This window comes from Carcharhinus amblyrhynchos, unplaced genomic scaffold (assembly GCF_965287045.1).
Source record: "Carcharhinus amblyrhynchos unplaced genomic scaffold, sCarAmb.v2.hapA scaffold_37, whole genome shotgun sequence".
NCBI classification, from domain to species: domain Eukaryota; kingdom Metazoa; phylum Chordata; class Chondrichthyes; order Carcharhiniformes; family Carcharhinidae; genus Carcharhinus; species Carcharhinus amblyrhynchos.
In genome coordinates this window covers 9,005,776-9,029,584 of record NW_027649778.1, presented here as the reverse complement: position 1 = coordinate 9,029,584, position 23,809 = coordinate 9,005,776, and the positions used below count along the sequence as shown (strand labels likewise).

At 46.0% G+C, this 23,809-nt stretch overlaps 2 protein-coding genes across 3 annotated transcripts in view; one reads left to right on the top strand and one right to left on the bottom strand.

The window, feature by feature from the left end:
- LOC145362225 (basic phospholipase A2 PA-9C-like) overlaps positions 1-23,809 on the top strand; it is a 24,939-nt gene extending 1,130 nt beyond the window's left edge. Inside the window, exons 2-5 of one of the 2 annotated variants that reach the window (XM_080218288.1) lie at positions 11,241-11,377; positions 15,577-15,745; positions 19,762-19,868; positions 23,464-23,809. In XM_080218288.1, coding sequence (XP_080074414.1) covers positions 11,248-11,377; positions 15,577-15,745; positions 19,762-19,868; positions 23,464-23,624 — 567 coding nt within the window. In that variant the 5' untranslated portion in view covers positions 11,241-11,247 and the 3' untranslated portion in view covers positions 23,625-23,809. The remainder of the gene's footprint in view (positions 1-11,240; positions 11,378-15,576; positions 15,746-19,761; positions 19,869-23,463) is intronic. The other variant, XM_080218289.1, reaches the window with a different exon arrangement.
- gemin7 (gem (nuclear organelle) associated protein 7) lies at positions 6,527-9,525 on the bottom strand. The gene is made up of 2 exons (XM_080218231.1): positions 9,399-9,525; positions 6,527-7,704 (listed from the first exon to the last, which is right to left on the bottom strand). Exons 1-2 carry the CDS (start codon positions 9,417-9,419, stop codon positions 7,315-7,317), a joined length of 411 nt encoding a protein of 136 aa, XP_080074357.1. The 5' UTR covers positions 9,420-9,525; the 3' UTR covers positions 6,527-7,314.

The following is a 23,809-nucleotide window of genomic DNA, read 5'->3' as shown; positions in this document are numbered from 1 at the left end:
ACAGGAAGTTCCCACTACCTGAGGAGTGTCAATCACTGGGAGCAGCCCAAGGAGGGGGAGAACCATTTAATTTCTTAACCTGGAAAAGTGGTGCAAAAAAAGGCATAATACCAGAATTAAGAGGGTCATACAATCCTTTCAGTGCAGAATTATGCCGTTCAGCCCATCGAGTCTGTATTGACAACAATCCTATCCAGCCTTTACCCATGTACTTACCTTGCTAATCCCACTGACATTAAGGGGCAATTTAGCAGGGCCAATCCACCTAACCTCCTCATCTTTACACACTAAGGGACAATTTAGCACGGCCAATCCACCTAACCCACACATTTTTGGAGTATGGGAGGAAACCGGAGCACCCAGAGGAAACCCACACAGACACGTGGAGAACATGCAAACTCCACACAGTCACCCAAGCCGGGAATCGAACCCAGCTCCCTGGCACTGTGAGGCAGCACTGCGAACCACTGTTTCACCGCCTATAAATGACAGAACAGTTGGGGTCCTGCTTGTGGAGTGAGTGAAGGGATTTTGCAAAGCAGTATCTAGCCTGCTTTTAGTCTCCCCAGTGTAGCTCCAATGACCATCATCCTGGTACCTAAGAAAAAGCAAGCAGCGTGCCTTAATGACCATCGGCCGGTGGCTCTGACATCCATCATTATGAAGTGCTTTGAAAGGTTAGTCATGGCATGAATCAACTCGACTCTCAGACTACCTGGATCCACTAAAGTTTGCCTACCACCTCAACAGGTCCACAGCAGACGCCATCTCCCTGGTCCTGCACCAACCCTGGAACACCTAGTTAACAAGGACACCTATGTCAGACTCCTATTTATTGACTACAGCTCAGCCTTCAACACTATTATTCCCACGAAACACATCTCCAAACTCTGTGGCCTGGACCTCGGCATTTCCCTCTGCGACTGAATTCTGAACTTCCTGACTCACAGACCACAATGAGTAAGGATAGGCAACAATACCTTCTCACAAACATCCTCAACACTGGTGCCCCACAAGGCTGTGTTCTCAGCCCCCTACTATACTCCTTATACACCTATGATTGTGTGGCGAAATTCTACCCCAATTAGTTTTTCAAGCTTGCTGATGACACCCCTGTAATGGGTTGGATCTCAAACAATGACGAGACAAAGTACAGGAATGACATAGAGAATCTGGTGAACTGGTGCGGCAAGAATAATCTCAGTGTCATCGACTTCAGGAAGAGTAAATGAGAACATGCCTCTGTCTACATCAACAGAGATGAAGTAGAAAGGTCGAGAGCTTTAAGTTTTTAGATGTCCAGGTCAGCAACAACTTGTCCTGGTCCCCCCATGCTGACACTATAGTTAAGAAAGCCCACCAGCACCTTTCTCAGAAGACTAAGGAAATTTGGCATGTCACCAACTTTTACAGATGCACCATAGAAAGCATACTTTCTCGCTGTATCACAGCTTGGTGTCGCTCCTGTTCTGCCCAAGACTGCAAGGAACTACAAAAGATCATGAATGTAACCCAATCCATCATGCAAACCAACCTCCCATCCATGACTCTGTCTACATTTCCTGCTGCCTTGGCAAAGCAGCCAGCATAATCAAGGACCCCACGTACCCCAGACATTATCTCTTCCACCTTCTTCTGTTGGGAAAAAGATACAAGAATCTGAGGTCACATATCAACCGACTCAAGGACAGCTTCTTCCCCCGCTGCTGTCAGACTTTTGAATGGACTTATCCTGCATTAAGTTGATTTTTCGCTACACCCTAGCTATGACGGTAACACTAAATTCTGCACTCTCTTCATTTCCTTCTCTATGAATGGTATGCTTTGTCTGTATAATGTGCAAGAAACTTTTCATTATATTTTAATACATGTGACAATAGTAAATCAAATCGAAATGGAGAAAACTGCGTTGGAAGCAACGAATTGACCATATTGAGGGAGGTGCAAGCAGAACTGCTTCTCCTGCGGCCTTGGAAGGGAGAAGGTAAAAGGGCAGGTGTTGCACTTTCTGTGAGTGAATGGGAAGGGGACAATAAGTTGAGGCAAATGGAGGAGTGGATCAGAGTGTTTTATGTGGGAACGATCCCTGTGGAATACTGAAAAGGGATAATGTATGTCCTGGTGGCATCATAATGGAGTCGGTGGAAATGAGGGAAGGATGGTCCTTTGAACGCGGATGCTATTGGGGTGAAGAGTGAGGTCAAGGGGGACCCTATCATGGGATGAGGGCAAAGGTGCTGGAGATGGGTCAGACACAGTTGAATGCCCTGGGGGAAATCCCAATTAAGGAAAAAAGCGGACATGTCAAAAGCGCTGCTTTCGAAGGGGGCATCAGCGGAACAGATACAACAGAGGCAAAGTTACTGAAAGAATGGGATGGAGCCCTTACAGGAAAGAGGTTGTGATGAGCTGTAGTCGAGGTAGCTGTAGGAGTTGGTAGGCTTGTAATGAATATTGATGGTCAGTCTATCACCAGTATGGACCGTATAAAGGTGAGAAAGGGATGAAAAATGGAAGGAAAGTCGCTAATTATTTCCACGTCCAGTCAACAACAGGATGGAGAAAGTTGTGAGAGAAGGGCTCCTGAGTAGGATTGGAACAAGGCGTGTTCTACATACTCCGCATCCCAGGATGGGAGGAAGCTTGTGAGTGGAGTATAAATACTAGTTTTGACCATTTGGGCCAAATGGCCTCTTTCTGCACTGTACTGTTTCTTAACACTTCCAGCAGGAACTGATTATAGTTCAGTCGTGGCATCTGGAAACTTCTGCACATCCACTAAGGGATTGGCAGAGATATAGTCAAAACAGCCTGCCAACTCTTGATGTGAGCTCACACACTGCACAATGTGCCATAGCGTCTTTAATAATCTCTGGAACAGCTCCATCCATATTTTGTACAAAATCTAACTGCAACGTGTCGTGTGGATATCAGACGATTTCCATTTCAAATCTTTTAGAAGATGGAACAAAAACTTTTCATCTGTGAGACGCTCATGTCAGGGGCAACATTAGGTGGTCAGCACTGCTGCCTCACAGCGTCAGGGACTCGGGTTCAATTCTTGGCTTGGGTCACTATCCATGGGGAGTCTGCACATTCTCACCGTGTCCGTGTGGGTTTCCTCCGGGTGCTCCGGTTTCCTCCCACAGTCCAAAGATGTGCGGGTTAGGTTGCATTGGCCATGCTAAATTATCCCTTAGTGTCAAGGGGACTGGTAGGGTAAATATGTGGGGTTACAGGGATAGGGCCCGGGTGGGATGGTTGTCGGTACAGACTTGATAGGCCGAATGGCCTCCTTCTACACTGTAAGGATGCTATGATTCTGAATTAGGCATCAACTTTGCAATAACCAAAATTTTGCACTCAGAAAGGAAAGATGGGTTTTCATGGTTTTTTAAAAAATAGGTTAGTTTACCTCAATATTTTCCACAAACTGAGAAAAATATTTTATTCAATAATTTTATAAAATTCTAACAGGGTAGATTCAGAAAGAATGTTCCTGATGGGGGAGGTGTCCATGACTAGAGGTCATAGTTTCTTAATAAGGGGTAAACCTTTTAGAACTGAGGTGGGGAGAAATTTCTTCACCCAATGGGTGGTGAATGTGTGGAATTCACTACCACAGAAGGTTGTTGAGGCCAAAATGTTGTCCGATTTCCATAACTAATTAGATATAGCTCTTGGGGCGAAAGGGATCAAGGGATACGGTGGGGTGGGGTGGGATTAGGGTGTTGAATTCGATGATCAGCCACAATCAAAATGAATGGGGGAGCAGACTTGAAGGGCTGAATGGCCTACTACTCCTTCTAGTTTCTACGCACAACACAAAACAGCTAAAATTAACAAGTCAGCATATGCTTACAAAAAGTCAGTAGATTGTACCATTGTTCTCTCAATTTGCCACATCATACTCTATCATCTTTAAAACAATAAGATGTAGGAGCAGAATTCAGCCATCTGGCCCATCGAGTCTACTCCACCATTCATTCATGGCTGATATGTTTTTCAATCCCATTTTCCCCTTAACCTTTGATCCCCTTATCAATCTCTGTTTTAAATACACTCAATGACCTGGCCTCCACAGCCTTCTGTGGCAATGAATTCCATAGATTCACCACCCTCTGGCTGAAGAAATTCTCCTTAAAGGGTCAGACCCTTTACTCTGAGGTTGTGCCCTCAGATCCTAGTCTCCACTACTAATGGAAATGTCTTCCCCATATCCACTCTATCCAGGCCTATTGGCATTCTGTAAGTTTCAATGAGATCCCTCCCCATCCTTCTAAACTCCAACGAGTACATACCCAGAGCCCTCAAATACTCTTCATACATCAAGCTTTTCATTCTTGTGAATCTAACAGATTTTTCCGATATGACCTCCCCTTGACAAACTCATATAAACTTCGCCCTATTTTGCCATGCACTTCCAAGTACCCCAAAATCTCATCATTAATAATGGACCCTAAAATCTTACCAATGACTGAGGACAGGATAACTGGCCTGTATTTTCTGTGTTCTGCCACTTTCCTTCTTAAACTGGAGTGTTACGTTTGCGGTTTTTCAGTCCTCTGAGACCCTCTCCAAAGCCAACACATTCTCCCTCAGAAACGGGGCCCAAAATTGCACAGTTTTCCAAATGTGGTCTGGCCAGAGCCTTATAAAACTTCAACAGTACATCGCTGCTTTTGTATTTTAGTCCTCTCAAAATAAACGCTAACATTGCATTTGCCCTCCTAATTACCAACTCAACCTGCAAGTTAACCTAAAGAGAATCCTGAAATGTTCCTTTGTGCTTCCACTTTCTGAGTTCACTCCCCATTTAGAAAATAGTCTATGCCTCTGTTCTTCTTACCAAAGTGCGTAACCTCACACTTTCCCCATATTGTATTCTATTTGCTACTTCTTTGCCCACTCTCCGAATCTACCCAAGTTGTTCTGCAGCCTCCCTGCCTCCTCAAAACTGCCTGTCCCTCTATCTATCTTTGTATTATCTGCAAACTTAGCCACAACGCCCTCAGTGCCTTCATCCAGATCACTGATATATAAAGTGAAAAGTTGTGGTCCCAACATTGACCCTGGAGGAACTCCAGTAGTCACTGCTGCCATCCTGAAAAGAACCCTTTATCCCCACTCTCTGCCTCCTGCCAATCTTCTATCCATGCTATTACCTTGCCTCTAACACCATGGGCTCTAACTAAGCAGTCTCCTGTGTGGCACCTCGTCAAAGGCCTTCTGGAAATCCAAGTAGATAACGTTCACAGACCATCCTTTGTCTCAACTGTTTGTTACCTTCTCAAAGTATTCTAACAGATTTTTCGGGCATGACATCCCTTTGTCGAAATCAAGCTAACCTTCCCCTATTTCACCACATACTTCCAAGTATTCCAAATTTCATCCTTAATAAAGGACTCTAAAGTCTTACCAATGACTGAGGTCAGCTTAACTGGCCTGTAGTTTCCCATCTTTTGCCTCCCTTCCTTCTTAAACAGGGGTGTTACATTAGTGACTTTCCAGTCCTCCAGGACCCTTCCTGACACAGTAAGAAGTCTCACAACACCAGGTTAAAGTCCAACAGGTTTATTTGGTAGCAAAAGCCACTAGCTTTCAGAGCGCTTGCTGCCCCTTTGTCAGGTGAGTGGGAGTTCTATTCACAAACAGGGCATATAAAGACACAAACTCAATTTACAGCATAATGATTGGAATGTGAGTCTTTATAGGTAATCAAGTCTTAAAGGTACAGGCAATGTGTGTACCTTTGTTTGTCAAGTCTCCGCCTTCTTCTTCCCAACCACTCCTTTCACCCATGAACATAATGGATAGAGTACATCAGATGATCATGGAATTCCTACAGTGCAGAAGGAGGCCATTCGGCCCATCAAGCCTGCCTCGACAACAATCCTACTCAGGCCCTATCCCCACAACCCCACGTATTTATCCTGCTCATCTCCTGGCACTAAGGAGAAATTTTGCATGGCCAATCAACCTAACCTGCACATCTTTGGAGCATGGGAGGAAACTCACACAGACATGGAGGGGACATGGGTAAATTCCATACAGACGGTGATCAGATTGAACCTGGGGCCCTGGTGCTGCGAGGCAGCAGTGCTAAGCCCTGTGCCACCATGATGCCCTTGATGATGGTGAGCTTTGGTCTGCAACATCATCAAGACTACCTATTTCCATCTTTGTACCCAACATTCATTCCTGCCCCCATCTCAGCTTGAAACCCTCATCCAGTCCTATGTTACATCTAGACTTGACCATTCCAACGTACTCCTGGTCAGCTTCGCAAGTCCTACACTCTGGAAACCTGACATCACTCAAACCCCTACTGCTCATTTCTGAACTCATGTCATATCTTATTCCCCTGGCAATTTCTCATTATGTGGGTATGCCGGCGTTGGACTGGCGTAAACACAGTAAAAAGTCTGACAACACCAGGTTTTAGTCCAACCTATTTATTTGATAATATTATCAAATAAATAGGTTGGACTAAAACCTGGTGTTGTCAGACTTTTTACTGAATTTCTCATTAAGCAATGGTTCAGCTATACAATTCACATCCTTCTTTTCAATTCCCTTCATGGCCTTGCCTCCTCCCTATCTCTGTAATCTCATCATGCCTCACAACCCTCTTTAGATCCCTACACTCTTTGAACTTTGGCCCCTAGAGCAGCCCCAACCATAATGGCTCCACCACTGCATCTATGCTTTCTGCTGTATTGTCGGGCTCTGCAGATCCCTCCCTTAACCTCTCTGCTACTGTCTGCTAATTTAAAAGCGCCCCCTTTCATCAAATGTTTGGTCACCTAGCCCTAATATTGCCTGATGTGCGTCAGTGTCAAATTCTGCTTTATAATGCTCATGTGAAGCACTCTGGGACGTTTTATGTTAAAGGTGCTATGTAAATGCAGTCGTTTGTTCTGCAACCCGATAGATTGTAGAAGGAGCAAGGACTTAAAGCAACTAGAAGATTCCCAGTATTGACATTCTGGACAAGTCTCAATTTTAAAATAAAAAGAGGGAACTATGATTGTAGCTTCAGAACTGTGCGCCTATAATCCAAACTTTTATTGTGTTTTCAGTACAGTATAGCAGTACAGACTTTTACTGCATAGATCAGTTTGCAAGGGTGAACAACACCGGTGAACTTTGTACACCGCAACTCAGCCAGTCAGCAATCGCCACAGTGAGGATAATGGTAAAAGACCGATGCTCCTTCATTTAACCTTGCTGCTGTGACTCAGACGTGATCAGGAGTGAACTTGAGCATCCCACAGGGTTACAATCTCCCTTCTCGCAAACAGCGTAGCCGGGTTAAAGGGTAAACATGTAGGCAATGATGTCTGGACATCGGAGCAGTGCTTCCTTCTGCACACCCAGCGGCGTTTGCAAATGGGACACCTGGAAGTTCAGGATGTCGATATCCGAAGCCACGAACGTCGCAGTGACGGAGACCCTCTCGTACATGGTGAAATCTACTGACTTCCCTGCCATTGAGATCAGGCTGCGTAGGAAGCGCTCCCGAAGGGCGGAACGCGATCGCTGCTCTTCCTTGAGGCTGGAACCGCAGCAGTTGTTTGAAGCTTGGATGGAGGAAGGCGCGAGGGCGAGGTACCTTGGGGACGTGGGATCAAAGCCTCGGCTCTGTCCATCGGGACCCCGGGGCAGACGCACGACCATCACAGGTGAAGCCATTCCGAGGAGCTATGGAGAAACCAGAACAGAATGTAGTTGAAAGTTTATTTATTAGTGTCACAAGCAGGCTTACACTAACACTGCAATGAAGTTACTGTGAAAATCCCCTTGTTTCCACACTCCGGCACCTGTTCAGTTACACAGAGAGAATTTAACATGGCCAATGCACCTAACTAGCACATCTTTTGGAAGAAACTGGAACACATGGGAGAAGGTGGAGACTCCACAGACGGTGACCCAAGCCGGGAATCCTACCTGGGTGCCTGGTGCTGTGACGCCACAGTGCTAACCAACATGTTGCACATTAGGTGCCAATGTGCATCGTACTCATTAGTAAAATCAATTTACGTAAAATGTAATGAGCCATCCAACCAAATGGCACTGCTAATTCCCCCACACACATCCCTCTCGTATCCTGAAGCTCCTGTTTCAGTGTACGTTCCCAATAATGACCATTTACTGTGCTCGGTGAAGGGGTCAGACTGAATTATGGGGCCGTGCATTTCTCAGCATTAACTTTCAGCCCCTCAGTTTGCCCAGGCTGATGTCTTCGGCCCGTCAGTCCCCATGGTAGCCAGCCAGCACATCTTTATGGAGTTGCTTGACGCAAGACCCAACAGTTGGGATCCGGTAGTGACCAGCTGCAGGGAAATGACCAACAGAAATGTGAGCCTGTGAACTGTCGGGGCTATCTGTAAGAAAGGGAAACAACTGTGTCGCTCTGACATCCTTGGAAGTGACTTAGCCGGAGTCAGGATGGACTTAAAATAAAATAAGAAAATAATTAAATTAGGTGTCCCCAAGCTTGGGATTTAAAAATGCGAGCGATAATTGGAGGAACAATGGCTAAAATAGAAATGAGTTCCCCAGTATTGAGGATCTTGTAAAGAACGAGTCAAACGTCAGCAATAGTCTCAACATTAGCACAACAGACCTGGAACATCAGCTTTGGATCATTCAAGATCCCAGGAACATCCCCTCAGACGGTCTACTCTATCCAGATACCACTCCCCTGACCCCTGAGCTCCTGCACCCATATTCCACTATTGCAAATACCCCCATCTCTCCCCTTCCCCTCATACCATTCTGTCCCCCCCATCACCTCCTCCTCCCGATCCCCATCTCCCACTCTCCTTCGCATCCCTTCCCTCCTCCACATCATCTCCCCCTCCTCCTCTGTCATCTTCCCCTTGCCTTCACCCTTGTCTCCTACATCTGTTTCCCCCTCCCCATCATCCACAATCTCCCTTCCCCCATCACTTCCCCTCCTCATCATCTCGCCCTGCCCATCTTCCCCCTCCCCATCATCTCCCCCATCTGCCCCCACCCCATTGTCTCCCTATTTCCCCCTCCCCCCACTCCCCATCTCCTTCCTTCCTCCCCCCACTCCCCTCCCTCTCTCCTCTCCCTCCCCTCCCCCCCACTCCCCACCCCCCTCCCCCCTCGTCTCCCCCCCACTCCCCACCCCCCTCGTCTCCCCCCCACTCCCCACCCCCCTCGTCTCCCCCCCACTCCCCACCCCCCTCGTCTCCCCCCCACTCCCCACCCCCCTCGTCTCCCCCCCACTCCCCACCCCCCTCGTCTCCCCCCCACTCCCCACCCCCCTCGTCTCCCCCCCTCCTCGTTCTCCCCACCCCCCTCCCTCCCTCCCTCCTCGTCTCCCCACCCTCCTCGTCTCCCCGGTTGTGTGAACAGCTCCGTGCCTTTAATCTTTCCCGGACCATCAGCGCTAATCGGAATCTCCAATGGCAACGAGTTGAACCAGGCTGAGTGCCGAGTGCAGCTCTGTTTAGGGGTCGGGTGAGTGCCGGTCCTACCCCGAACCCGCTCCCCCGGAGCCCCATTTCCCTCCGCCTTTCGCCCGGCCCCGTCAGCGCCCCCTGTGTCTGTGGCTGGTACTGTCGCTGCTCCACAACCTGGAACAGCTTCGACAAGCAGTACGCACAACCTGTCCCTCATCCAGCTCACATGGTCTTTATTACCCCTTCATGCTGGCTGGGTTCAGCATTTATTGCCCATTCCTAATTGCCCCTTGAGAAGGTGGGGGTGAGGCGCCTTCTTGAAGCCACTGCAGTCCAAGTACTCTAGGTCCACCCACAGTGCTGTTAGGGGAGGGAGTTCCAGGATTTTGACCCAGCGACAATGAAACAGCAGCGATATGTTTCCAAGTCAGGGTGGTGACTGATTTGGAGGAGAGGTGTTCCATGTATTGACTGCCCTTGTCCTTCCAGTTGCTAGCGGCATGGTGGCACAGTGGTTAGCCATGCTGCCTCCCAGCTCCAGGGGCCTGGGTTTGGTTCCTAGCTTGGGTCACTGTCTGTGCAGAATTTCCATATTCTCCCCGTGTCTGTGTGGGTTTGCTCCCACAGTCCAAAGATGTGCGGGTTAGGTGCATTGGCCACGCTAAGTAAGCCTTTAGTGTCCCCGGATGTGTAGGTTAGAGGGATTTGTGGGAATAGGACTTGGGGTGGGATTATTGTTGGTGCTGTAAGGATTCTGTGAGTTGTGGGTTTAGAAGGTGCTGCCTAAGGCGCCTTGGTGAGTTCCTACAATGCATCTTGTAGATGGTATAGACTGTTGCCACTATACATTAGTGGAGGAGGGGATGAATATTTGTGGAAGGGGTAGCAATCATGCAGGCTGCTTTATCCTGTTGAGCTTAGGATCATAAAATCCCTACAGTGCAGGAGGAGGCCACTTTGTCCATCGTGTTCACCTAGACTCCATGAAAGAATATCTCACTCAGGAACACCCACCCGTCCTGTCCCTGTACATTTACCATGGCTAAACTGCCTAACCTACCCATCAAAGTTTATTTTATTTATTAGTCACAAGTACGCTTACATTAATACAGCAATGAAATTGCTGTGACAATCCCCTAGTTGCCACATTCCGGCACCTGTTCAGGTATACCGTAGGTCAATTTAGCATGGCCAATGTACTAACCCGTACATCTTTGGAGAGTTGGAGGAAACCGGAGCACTCGGAGGAAACCCACGCAGACATGGAGAGAATGTGCAAACTCCACACAGGCAGTGACCCAAGGCCAGAATTAAACCCAGGTCCCTGGCAGCAGCTAATCACTGTGCCATCGTGTTGCCTCAAATCTCTTGCTAGGCCATTTCAGAGGGTAGTTAAGAGTTAACCACATTGCTGTGGTTCAAGAGTCTCATGTAGACCAGACTGGGTAAAGATGAGAATTTTTTTTCCGTAAAGGACATTAGTGAACCAGATGGATTTTTTTTTTACAGCAATTGACAACGGTTTCATCATTAAACTTTTAATTCTATCAAATTCAAATTTCAGCATCTGCTGTGTAGGATTCGGACCTGAGTCCTCAGAGCATTACCAGGGTCTCTGGATTACTTGTCCAGTGACAATTCCACCACATGTATCAATTGATGTCACTTATAATTAATATTCAGTAAGAGAGGCTGAACCCACAGCATCAATCTTTCCAAACCGCACAGTGCCATTGCCAAACCTGAGAATGTCCGGATGTTAGAATGAGCTCAAGGTGACCTTTACCCTATATTCCATTGCAGAGTGAACATGGGATGGCGCGACCCTGAGAGCACGATAAAAGAGGTAGCGCCACGGTTACGGCAAACTCCAAACTTGCCAAGGAAACAGGACCCCATGGAGCCCCTGAACCTCATTGCTCTCCTCATTCTGTTCGGAGGTGAGTGATCAAATGGAGACCAGGTAGGAGGAGGACTGGCAAGAGAAACAAGTGAGCTAACACCCAGCGCTGTGCATCACTGGGAATGCTGATCAATTTCCCATTAGAGAGAAAACAAAAAGTAATGGAAAACTCAGTAAGGGAATGTTTGAGGGGACATTGTAGAGGGAGCTTTATTTTGTATCTAACCCCGTGTTGTACCTGTCCTGAGAGTGTTTGATGTCGACAATGCAGAGGGAGCTTGCTCTATATCTAACCCTGTGCTGTACTTACCCTAGGAGTGTTTGATAGGGATAGTGTAGAGGGAGCTTTACTCTCCATCTAACCCTGTGCTGTAACTGTCCTGGGAGTGTTTGATGGGGACAGTGTAGAGGGAGCTTTATTGTGTTTCTAACCCTGTGCTATATCTGTCCTGGGAGTGTTTGAAGGGGACAGTGTAGAGGGAGCTTTACTCTGTATCTAACTCTGTGCTATACTCAGAAGTGTTTGATGGGGACAGTGTAGAGGGAGCTTTACTCTGTATCTAACCCCGTGCTGTACCTGTCCTGGGAGTGTTTGATGGGGACAGTGTAGAGGGAGCTTTACTCTGTATCTAACCCCGTGCTGTACCTGTCCTGGGAGTGTTTGATGGGGGACAGTGTAGAGGGAGCTTTACTCTGTATCTAACCCCGTGCTGTACCTGTCCTGGGAGTGTTTGATGGGGACAGTGTAGAGGGAGCTTTACTCTGTATCTAACCCCATGCTGTACCTGTCCGGGGGAGTGTTTGATGGGGATAGTGTGCACGGTGCTTTACTCTGTATCTAACTTCATGCTGTATCTTTCCTGGGAGTGTTTGATGGGGACAGTGTGGAGGGAGCTGTACTCTGTATCTAACCCCATGCTGTACCTGTCCTGGGAGTGTTTGATGGGGGACAGTTTAACAAGATTGGCTGGCAAAACTGTAACTAAAGAATATTCTGCCTTTAAATAAGTGTTAGTGTGGGTACTGTCAAGGTAGATTGCCCTGAGTAAACTGGTGTTGTGAGACTTCTTACTGTGCTTACAAGGTAGATTGCCACAGGAGGGATGCTCAGGGCAAGCAAATCCAGTGGTCCCTGGTTGACAAAAGAGAGAGAAAGCAGGGTGAAGGGGGAAGTGTGAATATGGCAGATGTCAGGTGGGTGTGGACAAGCAAGGAAAACATTTCAGCTTGAATAACATGGACAGCAAGCTCCTCCTGAAACAGTCAACCCTGCTGTTAACCAGCTAACCTCATAAAATCTGGCAAAACCACACAGTGCCATTGCCAAACCTGAAAATTGCTCAGTATCACATCAGGCAGGATAAAAAGCAGGGGGTGAGTAGAGAGTGGGCTGAAATTTGAGTCCCGCGTTCGCATGAGGCATTATTCTCCAAAACAATTGCTAAGTGACATCGTGGCAAGAATAATGGAGTTAGAAAGTGTTTTCATTGGCAGAAAGGTTGCGAACCAGAGACCATATTGTATGGAGGTTGGCAAAAGACCCAAAGGTGATGTGAGGAAATAAACATCGTTGCAAGGTTACACTAAATGAAGGAGTGGGATTCATTTCTTTTACAGAGAGATCGCATGATCCCAGTGGGCTCAATGGCCTCCTTCTACACAATCACCATACTATGATCTGGTTATTCTTGCCAAACCCTAATGCCCTTAAGAAGGTGGTGGTGGTAAACCATCTTCTTGACAATAGCTGAGTGTCTTGTGGGAGCTTTTAAAGAATCAAAGAATCCCTACAGTGCACAAGGAGGCCATTCGGCCCTTCAAACCTGCACCGACAACAATCCCACCCAGGCCCTAAGCCCCACATATTTACCCTGCTAATCCCACTGACACTAAGGGGAAATTGACTGTGGCTAATCAATCTAACCTGCACATTTTTGGACCATGGGAGAAAACCAGAGCACCTGGAGGAAACCCATGCAGACATAGGGAGAATGTGCAAACTCTGCACAGACAGTAACCCAAGGTTGGAATCGAACCTGGTTCCCTAGTGCTATGAGGCAGCAGTGCTACTCACTCTGCCACTGTGCTGCCCAAAGGGTAGTTAAGAGCCAGTCAAATTGCCGAGGGCTGGAGTTACATATACACCAGACCAGGGCAGATGTTCCTCTCTGCAAGACATTAGAAAACCAGACAGGGTTTTTATAACAGTCTAGTCATTTCCTGATCTTTGTTGGTAACCGCAGACTTTAGTTCAGATTTAATTAAAGTCATAGAGTCATAGATGTTTACAGCATGGAAACAGGCTCTTTGGCCCCACTTGTCCAAGCCACCCTTTTTTTCAAAAGCCCCTAAGCTAATCCCAATTGCCCGCATTTGGCCAATATCCCTCTATATCCATCGTAACCATGTAACTATCTAAATGCTTTTTAACGCCTCTACTACTACCTCTGGCAGCTTGTTCCAGACACTCACCACCCTCTGTATGAAAAAATTGCTCCTCTGGACACTTTTGTATCTCTCCCCTCTCACCTTAAACTTATGCCTTCTAATTTTAGACTCCCCAAGCTTTGGGAAAAGATATTGACTATCTAGCTGATCTGTGCCCCACATTATTTTATAGACCTCTATAAATTCACCCCTCAGCCTCCTATGCTCCAGAGAAAAAAGTCCCAGTCTATCCAGCCTCTCTTTATAACTCAATCCATCAACTCCCGGTAGCATCCTAGTAAATCTTTTCTGCACTCTTCCTAGTTTAATAATATCCTTTCTATAATCAGGTGACCAGAATGTGCACAGTATTCCAAGTGTGGCCTTACCAATGTCTTGTACAACTTCGACAAGACGTCCCAACTCCTGTATTCAATGTTCTGACTGATGAAACCAAGCATACCGAATGCCTTCTTCAGCACTCTGTCCACCTGTGACTCCACTTTCAAGGAGCTATGAACAGGTACCCCTAGATTTCTTTGTTCTGTAACTCTTCCCAACGTCCCACCATTAACTGAGTAAGTCCTGCCCTGGTTCAAAATGCATCACTTCGCATTTGTCTAAATTAAACTCCATCTGCCATTCATCAGCCCACTGGCCCAATTGATCAAGATCCCTTTGTAGTTGGAGATAACTTTCTTCACTGTCCACCATGCCACCAATCTTAGTGTCATCTGCAAACTTACTAACCTCATATATTCTCATCCAAATCATTAATATAAATGACAAATAACAGTGGACCCAACACTGATCCCTGAGGCACACTGCTGGTCACAGGCCTCCAGTTTGAAAAACAACCCTCTACAACCACCCTCTGGCTTCTGTCAAGAAGCCAATTTTGTATCCATTTAGCTACCTCATCCTGGATCTTGTGAGGTTTAACTTTATGCAGCAACCTACCATGCCGTACCTTGTCAAAGGCCTTGCTAAAGTCCATGTAGACTTTATGAAATAAGTTTTCCAGCTGCACAATGTTCATCTGTGTGGACTAACCCCCTCACTTCAGCAGGTTGGATATTTCAATGGTTCTATTACAGGTTTCGTAACCTTAAGGGGAGGCGATGGCCTAGTGGTATTATCACTGGACTATTAAACCAGAAACTCAGCTAATGTTCTGGGGACCCAGGTTCGAATCTGTCTGCCATGACAGATGGCAGAATTTGAACTCAATAAAAAAGTATCTGGAATTAAGAATCTACTGATGACCATGAAACATTGCTGATTGTCGGAAAACCCTATCCGTTCACTCATGTTCTTTAGGGAAGGAAATCTGCCGTCTTTACCTGGTCTGGCCTACATGTGACTCCAGAACCACAGCAATGTGGTTGACTCTCAACTGCTCTCGGGCAACTAGGGATGGGCAATAAATACTGATGTGGAGAAGCTGGCTTTGGACTGGGGTAAACACAGTAAGAAGTCTCACAACACCAGGTTAAAGTCCGACAGGTTTATTTGGTAGCAAAAGCCACTAGCTTTCAGAGCGCTTGCTGCTAATTCATCAGGTGAGTGGGAGTTCTGTTCACCAACAGGGCATATAAAGACACAAACTCAATTTACAAAACAAATGTATTAATAAATAATAAATAAATAAATGTTTAGGGCTCTTTTTTAAAAAAGGGTGGCAGGGACAATAAATGCTGGCCAGGCTGTGGCGCCAGTGTCCTGTGAATAAATAAAAAAAGTAATCCAGAGGGTAGACCAATGATTGATGGGCATGGCATTTGATCATATGCTGATATTGTTTCACAGCGATCTTAATCCCCGTTCAAGGCTTTGATATTCGAGGCAGAAAGATGACCAACTTTACACCTGTCGTCAACTGTGCCAATCCAGGCATGAATACTCTACGTTACTCCAACTATGGCTGCTTTTGTGGGATTGGAGGAAGCGGCAACCAGCCAGTTGATGCACTGGACAGGTAATATGAGTCCGTAGTGAACACGAGAAACACTCTGGGCTGGAATTTCTTTGAACCTGATTTGATTTATTATTGTCACATGTATTGGGATGCGGTGAAAAGTATCATTTCTTGCGCGCTGTACAGACAAAGCAAACCGGTCATAGAGAAGGAAAGGAGAGAGTGCAGAATGTAGTGTTACAGTCATGGCTAGGGTGTAGAGAAAGATCAACTTAACGTGAGGTAGGTCCATTCAAAAGTCTGATGTTCTTGAGTCGGTTGGTACGTGACCTAAGACTTTTGTATCTTTTTCCCGAATGGAAGAAGGTGAAAGAGAGTATTTTGTCCTTAAGGTGGCGAACAGGAATCAATGGAGAATTCTTGGCTCAGCCAGCCTGCCTCGGGAGGAAGTGCCAGGCCAGGGTGGGACTTTCGTTCTGGGTTCGGGCTTCAGTCAGGCCAGCCAACTTGAGGAGAAAGTTCAGAGGCAGCCAAGGAGGCTGCCTTGTGTGGGACGGGCTGTTTTGAAAGGCCCATCTAGGTGCTGCGGGACTTTGTCCCAGTTGTACGAAAAGCAGAAAGGTCTCACCCCTCAAAACTCTTTACCATCCCACGCACTCCCTATGCATCATCCATGCCACCCTTAGGTCCCCCACTGAGCCCCCACCATGCCAAGGTTTGCCGCACACCTACTCTCTATGACCCTCTATGTCCCCACGTGCCAAGGTATGCCCTTCACCTCCAACTAAAGCCCATGGAGTCTCATGCTCCCTATGCCAATCTATGACATTTCCATGCCTTTTACTGACAGCTTGTGGGAGGCAGTGACTTGGGGGGGGTCCCGCAAGGATCAGTGCTAGGGCCCCAGCTTTTCACAATACACATCAGTGATTTGGATCAGAGAAGCAAATATACTTTTTCTAAATTTGCTGACGACACAAAACTAGGTGGGAAGGTGAGTGGTGAGGAGGACGTTAAGAGGCTTTGGATAATTTAGAGTGATTTAGACAAGTTGAGTGCATGGGCAAAGATGTGGCAGATGCAGTATAATGTGGAAAAATGTGAATCTCGGAAGTTCCACTTCATATGGAGAAACAGAGTGGCAGAGTATTATTTAAATAGGGATCGATTAGGAAATGTTGACATACAAAGGGTATCATAGTACACCAGTCACTGGAAGCAGGCATGCAGTTGCAGCAAGCAGTTGGGAAGGCAAATGGTATATTGCTCTTCATTGCAAGAGGACTTGAGTACAGGAGCCACCGTACAGGGCCCTGGTGAGACTACACCTGGAGTATTGTGTGCAGCTTTGGTCTACTTATCTAAGAAGAGCTGCACAGTAGCACTGCTGCTCCACAGCTCCAGAGACCTGGGTTCGATTCCCGGCTTGGGTCCCTGTTTATGTGGAGTTTGCACGTTCTCCTCGTGTCTGCATGGGTTTCCTCCGGGTGCTCCGGTTTTCTCCCACAGTCCAAAGATGCACGGGTTCGATTGATTAGCTATGCTAAAATTGCCCCTGATTTGCGTAGGTTAGAGGGATTAGAAGGTAAATAAGTAGGGGTATGGGGGTAGGGCCTGGGTGGAATTGTGGTCGGTGCAGAGTCGATGGGCGAAATGGCCTCTTTCTGCACTGTAGGGTTTCTAGGAGGTATACTTCCCATAGAGCGAGTGCAGCAAAGGTTCACCAGACTGATCCCTGGGATGGCAGGATTGGCGTATGAGGAGAGATTTATTCGACCGGACCTGTATTCACTGGAGTTTAGAAGAGTGAGAGGGGAATTAATTGAACCATATAAAATTCTGACAGGGCTGAACAGATTGGATGCAGGGATGTTGTATCCTCTGACTAGAGGGTTCTGGAACAAGGAGTCACAGCCTCAGGATATGGACTGATCTTTTAGGATTGAGGTGAGGAGAAATTTCTTCACTCAGAGGCTGGTGAACCTATGGAATTCTCTATCAAATAAATAATAAAAATTAATTTAAGAGGGAAATAAGTAGATACATAGACTCTAAAGGTGTCAAGACAATACAGGGAGAGTGCTGGAGTGTGGCACTGAGATAGAGGATTAGCCTTGATAAATTGAATGATGCTTGAAGTGCTGAATGGTCTACTCCTGCTCCTATCTTCTATGTTTGTACGCTATGTTGAACCTTATAGTGACAGTACAACACGTAAAAAGCTTTACCAAAACAGTCATTCAACTATCAAGAATTTATCTACCTCTGTCATAAAGATATTCAAAGTCTCAGTCACTTTTTGAGGAAGGGAATTCCAAAGACTGACAAGTCTGCCATGTGGTACCTTGTCAAGTGCCTTACTGAAATCCATGCAGACAATAGCACTACCCTCATCAATTCTCCTTTTTACTTCCTCAAAACATTCTGTTAAGTTAATAAAACACAAACTTCCTCTAACAAAATTGCACTATCTCTGATTAATCCATGCCTTTCTAAGGGACAGTTTGTCTTGTCTCGCAGAATTGCTTCCAGAAATTTGCCTCTGAAGTTACACTAACTGGCCTATAGTTCTTTTGCCTATCCCTCACACTCTTTATAAGTTTACCTTGACTCTGGTGTCCTAAGCTAGCTATCAATACTCTGTACCTTGCACCAAACACTCACTGATCAATCAACTTATAATATTCCTGTGATGTCCACAGTTTTTTGGTGAGGAAGGAGGTGAAACATTATCAGGGGGAAAGTGGGATGCCGATTTTAGTTTACTGTCACATCGGTCTGGAGCTTAATAAATTGGACAGCATGCTTGAAGGGCTGAGCCCTTTGTTTGTGCATTCACTCAGCTTCATTTGCAACTGAAATGTTCCTGACTCCCCAAATTATTTTAAACAATGAATTTCCCTGCTCCCTCCTCACTGATTTTAACCAGTGAATCTCACTCCTGCTGATTTTAACCAGTGAATCTCCCTCCTCATTGATTTTAATCAGTGAATCTCCCTCCTTGCTGATTTTAATCAGTGAATCTCCCTCCTCACTGATTTTAACCAGTGAATCTCCCTTCTTGCTGATTTTAACCAGCGAATCTCCCTCCTTGATGATTTTAACCAGTAGAATCTCCTCCTCACTGATTTTACAAAGTGAAACTCCCACCTTGCTGATTTTAAACTGAATCTCACTCCTCGCTGATTTTAAACAGTGAATCTCACTCCTCGCTGGTTTTAAACAGTGAATCTCCCTTCTTGCTGATTTTACAGAGTGAATCTCCCACGTTGCTGGTTTTAAACAGTGAATCTTACTCCTTGCTGATTTTAACCAGTGAATCTCCCTCAACAATGGATTCATGGACATCATCAGATTCTTAATTCCAGATTTTGTTTTCTATTGAATTCAAATTCCACCATCTGCTGTGGCAGGATTCGAACCCCGATCCCCAGAACATTAGCTGACTTTCTGGATTAATAGTCTAGTGATAACATCACTGGATAGGATGCCATGTTTGTTGTGGGCATGGAGCTATACTTATGGGCAGGATGCCATGCTTGTCATGGGCAAGGTACCACATTTGCTTTAGAAAGCATTTGGTCTTTGACAGGGATATCCATGCTCATTGGATATATTCTAAAGTTAAATCTAAACATCCCTTCCCTGCACTCCCCTCCACCCTACCCCTCCACCCCTCCACTGAAGAATCATGTGGACTCGAAACATTAATTCTGTTTCCCTCTCCACAGATGCTGCCAGACTTGCTGAGATTATCCAACATTGTCTGTTGGATAACTTATCTCTCCCCGCCCCCTCCCAGCGCCTTGCTCCAAACCTCAGGTCCATCTCCAATAAGCAAAAGTGCCCAGTAAAGTGGAGGAAAAAAAATAAATCAAACTTCCCTATTATGCACTTTTCTCCTGGGATGTTTGCTGTGAATAATCAGTAAATTAATTTTTAACATTTGGGAACTCTAGGGCAATCCTACAGAGTTGGTAACCCTACCTGAGGCTATGTTGCTTAGGCACTGACTGAGTTTTATTCTCTACAGAAGGACTTGCATCCATGAAATAATGTTTGTCACTCTCTCCTAGGTGCTGTTATTTGCATGATCAATGTTACGGTGAGGCCATTAGCATGGGCTGTTCCATTTGGACAACACTCTATATTTCACATTGCATTGATGAAGTTCCGATGTGCAGTAAGTGAGATACTATTACTCGGCTATTAATTTAAATACTCTCCAAGCATTTCAGGTTAACGAGACAAGCAAGAACAACTCTTACTTCAATCAACAATCTCTTTTTATTTAACAATTCACCACTTCAACTCTAAACCGTTGCAACACTTTCAATTTTTTTACTGAACTTTAACTCTCAACTGAACCTTAACTTCTAATTATTTAACTGAAAATAGATACTACTGGGTTTTAGTAAAAACTAGCCAGGTGTATTCCTGATGTAGAATCTATCCTCGTGGCCTCTGAAGAAGTTCCTTCAGGGCACACTCCTTACGATGGTGGATCTCTACAGAATTGTCGCCAGAGACAAAAGACTGCACATGTCTTTTATCTACAAATTCTTTCACTTGCTTCCAGAAGGTTCTCTGTCACCCCAGCCAATTGTCGAACTGGAAATCCATTGCATGACTCAAACAGTCAATGAAATTACCTGTAAACATTTGCCATTATGGGTGGCACGGTAGCACAGTGGTTAGCGCTACTGCTTCACAGCTCCAGGGTCCTGGGTTCGATTCCCGGCCCGGGTCACTGTCTGTGTGGAGTTTACACATTCTCCTCGTGTCTGCATGGGTTTCCTCTGGGTACTCCGGTCTCCTCCCACAGTCCAAAGATGTGCCGGTTAGGTTGATTGGCCATGCTAAGAAATTGCCTCTTAGTGTCCAGGGATGCGTAGGTTAGAGGGATTAGTGGGTATAATATGTAGGGATATGGGGGTAGGGCCTGGGTGGGATTGTGTTCGGTGCAGACTCGATTGGCCGAAGGGCCTCTTTCTGCACTGTAGGGTTCTATGATTCTATGATTATGCTTTGTTTGGGTTACATGTCTTCCACATATAACTCGTTACCTCAGTGCCACCAGGTCTACTCCAGAGTAAACGCAGGAAGCTTCAGGTCACTGTTCTCGGACCAGACCATGACTCACAGCAACATTCTAACCAGCATCTGGTTTTAGTTATAATTTGAGCAAAAATCTCAGTATGCTTAATTCTCGACCAAAATAGTCATTTTAAAGCCATTGGTGTTGTTTAAATCATGGTTCTTGTCATCCTTTCTCAGTCTACAATACCAAACCAGTCATTGTTTGATCTTAGGGAGTTCCACTAACTCTCTGTCCCTGCCCTTCTCTCCACAGGTGAGTGCCCATTGGCACTGTCAAGTCTGTTCAGACTATAAGTTCTGAGATTCGCAGTGGCCCCAAGGTTTTCATAGAATCATGGCAGGGTTGCAGCACCAAAGGAGTCCTTTCGTCCCACCTTGTTAGTGCTGGCACTCTGCAAGAGTAACTCACCCAATCCCAAATCTGCCACATTGTCCCGCCAATTTTTTTTATCCTCCGACACTTCTCCAAAGTCCTTATGTAAGCCACAATCAAATCTGCCTCCGTGTTACTTCCAAGTAGCGCATTCCAAATCCCAACCACTGTCAAAAATAAGCTTTACCACATGCCTCCTTTCATTCTTGTATGAAAGGAACATAGGAATTAGGAGCAGAAGTAGGCAAATTCAGCCCTATGAGCCTGCTCTGCCATTCAATCAGATCATGGCTCATCTCTTCCTGATCTCAAATCCACCTCCCCACCCATTCCCCATGTCCTTTTAGCCCATTTTTTAAAATCAGAAGTATATCTATCTCCTTCCTGGAACCATTTAAAGATTCGGACTCCACCGCAGTCTGGGGCAGTGAGATTAAGAAATTCATTTGCCTTAAATCTGTCTCCTCTGGTTCTGGAACCTTCTACAAGTGGGAACAATTTTCTTTCTATCCACTCTGACTCCATCCTTAATAATTTTTAATAGCTCCGATCAAATCTCCTCTCATGTTCTTGTCTATTGCGAACAGCCCCAACTTCTCCAGGCCAGTTAGGCAACTGTGGTCTCTCATGACCTGGAACCATGACCTGAACCCTTTGTGTCACTCTGTCCAATATCTTCACATCTTCCTCAAGATGTGGTGCCTGGAATTGGCTGCAGTATTCCAGTTGATGTTCTTCACAATTTCCATTCTTTTCAATTCCACGTCTCCAATTATAAACCCCAGGAATCCCCGGATATGTCTCTTAAACCTCTTTCTCAATCTGTCCCCAGGCAACTCCTGGGGGAAGCAGTTGTGCAACTCCTGGGGGAAGCAGTGATATTGTGGTAATATCACTGGATTAGTAATCTAGATGAATGCTCTGGGGACACGGGTTCATACCCACCGTAGCAGCTGGTGCAATTTAAATTCAATTCATAATCTTGAACATAGGAGTAGTCTCCATAACAGTGACCATGAAACCATTGTCGGCTGTTGTATAAGCCCATCTGGTTCACACAGTGGCACAGTGGTTTGCACTGCTGCCTCACAGTGCCAAGGGTCCATGTTCAATTCCCGCCTTGGGTCACTGTCTTTGCAGAGTCTGCACATTCTCCCTGTGTCTGCATGGGTTTCCTCTGAGTGCTCCAGTTTTCTCCCACAATCTGAATGATGTGCTGGTTAGCGTGCATTGGCCACGCTAAATTCACCCTCAGTGTACCTGAACAGGCGCCGGAGTGTGGTGACTAGGGCATTTTGACAGTAACTTCATTGCAGTGTTAACATAAGTCTACTGTGACATTAGTAAATAGATGTAAAACTTGATGCCCTTTTAGGGAAGGAAATCTGCCGTCCTTACAAGTCTGGCCTACTTGCGACTCCAGACACACAACAATGTGGTTGACTCTTAACTGCCCCTCTGAAATGGTCGAATGAGACACTCACTTCGCAGATGGACAACAAATGCTGACCTCAACAATGAAGCTCGTACCCCATGAAAGAATAAAATAACCCCTGTAACCTTTATTGAATTGTACCCTTAAACGGCTTGATGCATCGCACTGTCATTGTCTTCAACAAGTGAGGAAGATTCATGAGAAATCTCTGTAATTAGGGAACCCCCAACACAATATTAAAGACCCTAAACTGGGAGGACACAAACACAACTAACATTAGTCAGCCCACAGTATTATGGACCCCAGTAAGAATCATAGATTCCTACATTGCGGACAGAGGTCGTTCAGCCCATCAAGTCTGCACCGACTACAGGCCCTAACCCCATAGCCCCATAGATTTACCCAAGATAGTACCCCTAACACGAAGGGGCAATTTAGCATGACCAATCCACCTAACCCGCACATCTTTGGAGTGTGGGAGGAAACCGCAGCACCTAGAGGCAACCCATGCAGACATGGGGAGAACACGCAAACTCCACACAGACAGTAATCTGAGCCGGGAATGGAACCCCGGCCCCTGGCGCTGTGAAGCAGTAAGTGCTAATCACTGTGCCACCGTGCTGTCCAGAAACCTTTATTTAATTAGGGTTCGCAGAATATGAAGAGACTAATACAAAATTAGAGGCAGTCCACAACTCCAGTATTCCTCAATTTGGATGTCCTTCCCTGAAATATTTTGGACCCAGTCCAAAATAGCATTAAAGATCCCTGCAGTATTGAAGATCTCCACATGGTTGGTGAACACCCGCAGCGATAGAGTATACAATATCAGGTGCGCATTATGTATTTTTACAGTCCCCTCTTTTACAGGTGGCTCCTGGCTATCACTGTTCCCGTGTATAAGCAAGATGTGTGAATGTGATGTCACTGCTGCTCTGTGCTTCAAGAATCATAGCGACAAATTCAACAAAGCGTTTGTGAATTACAACCAGGACCTGTGTCAGACAGTCCCAGGCTCCAGCTTGCAATGAAGTGGCGGAGATGTGGCTGAGTGTCATACGGCCCTCCGATGGAATATTCCCGGTGGGTCGGAAGGGATACCTGTCGCTGCGGTTTCTCTGATTTCTTAATCGAGTGTCACTCATGTCTAGGATTTGTTGCCGTTTTTCCACGAGTTAATTTAAGATGAGATTGCAGTGAAATAAAGCACAGTGAG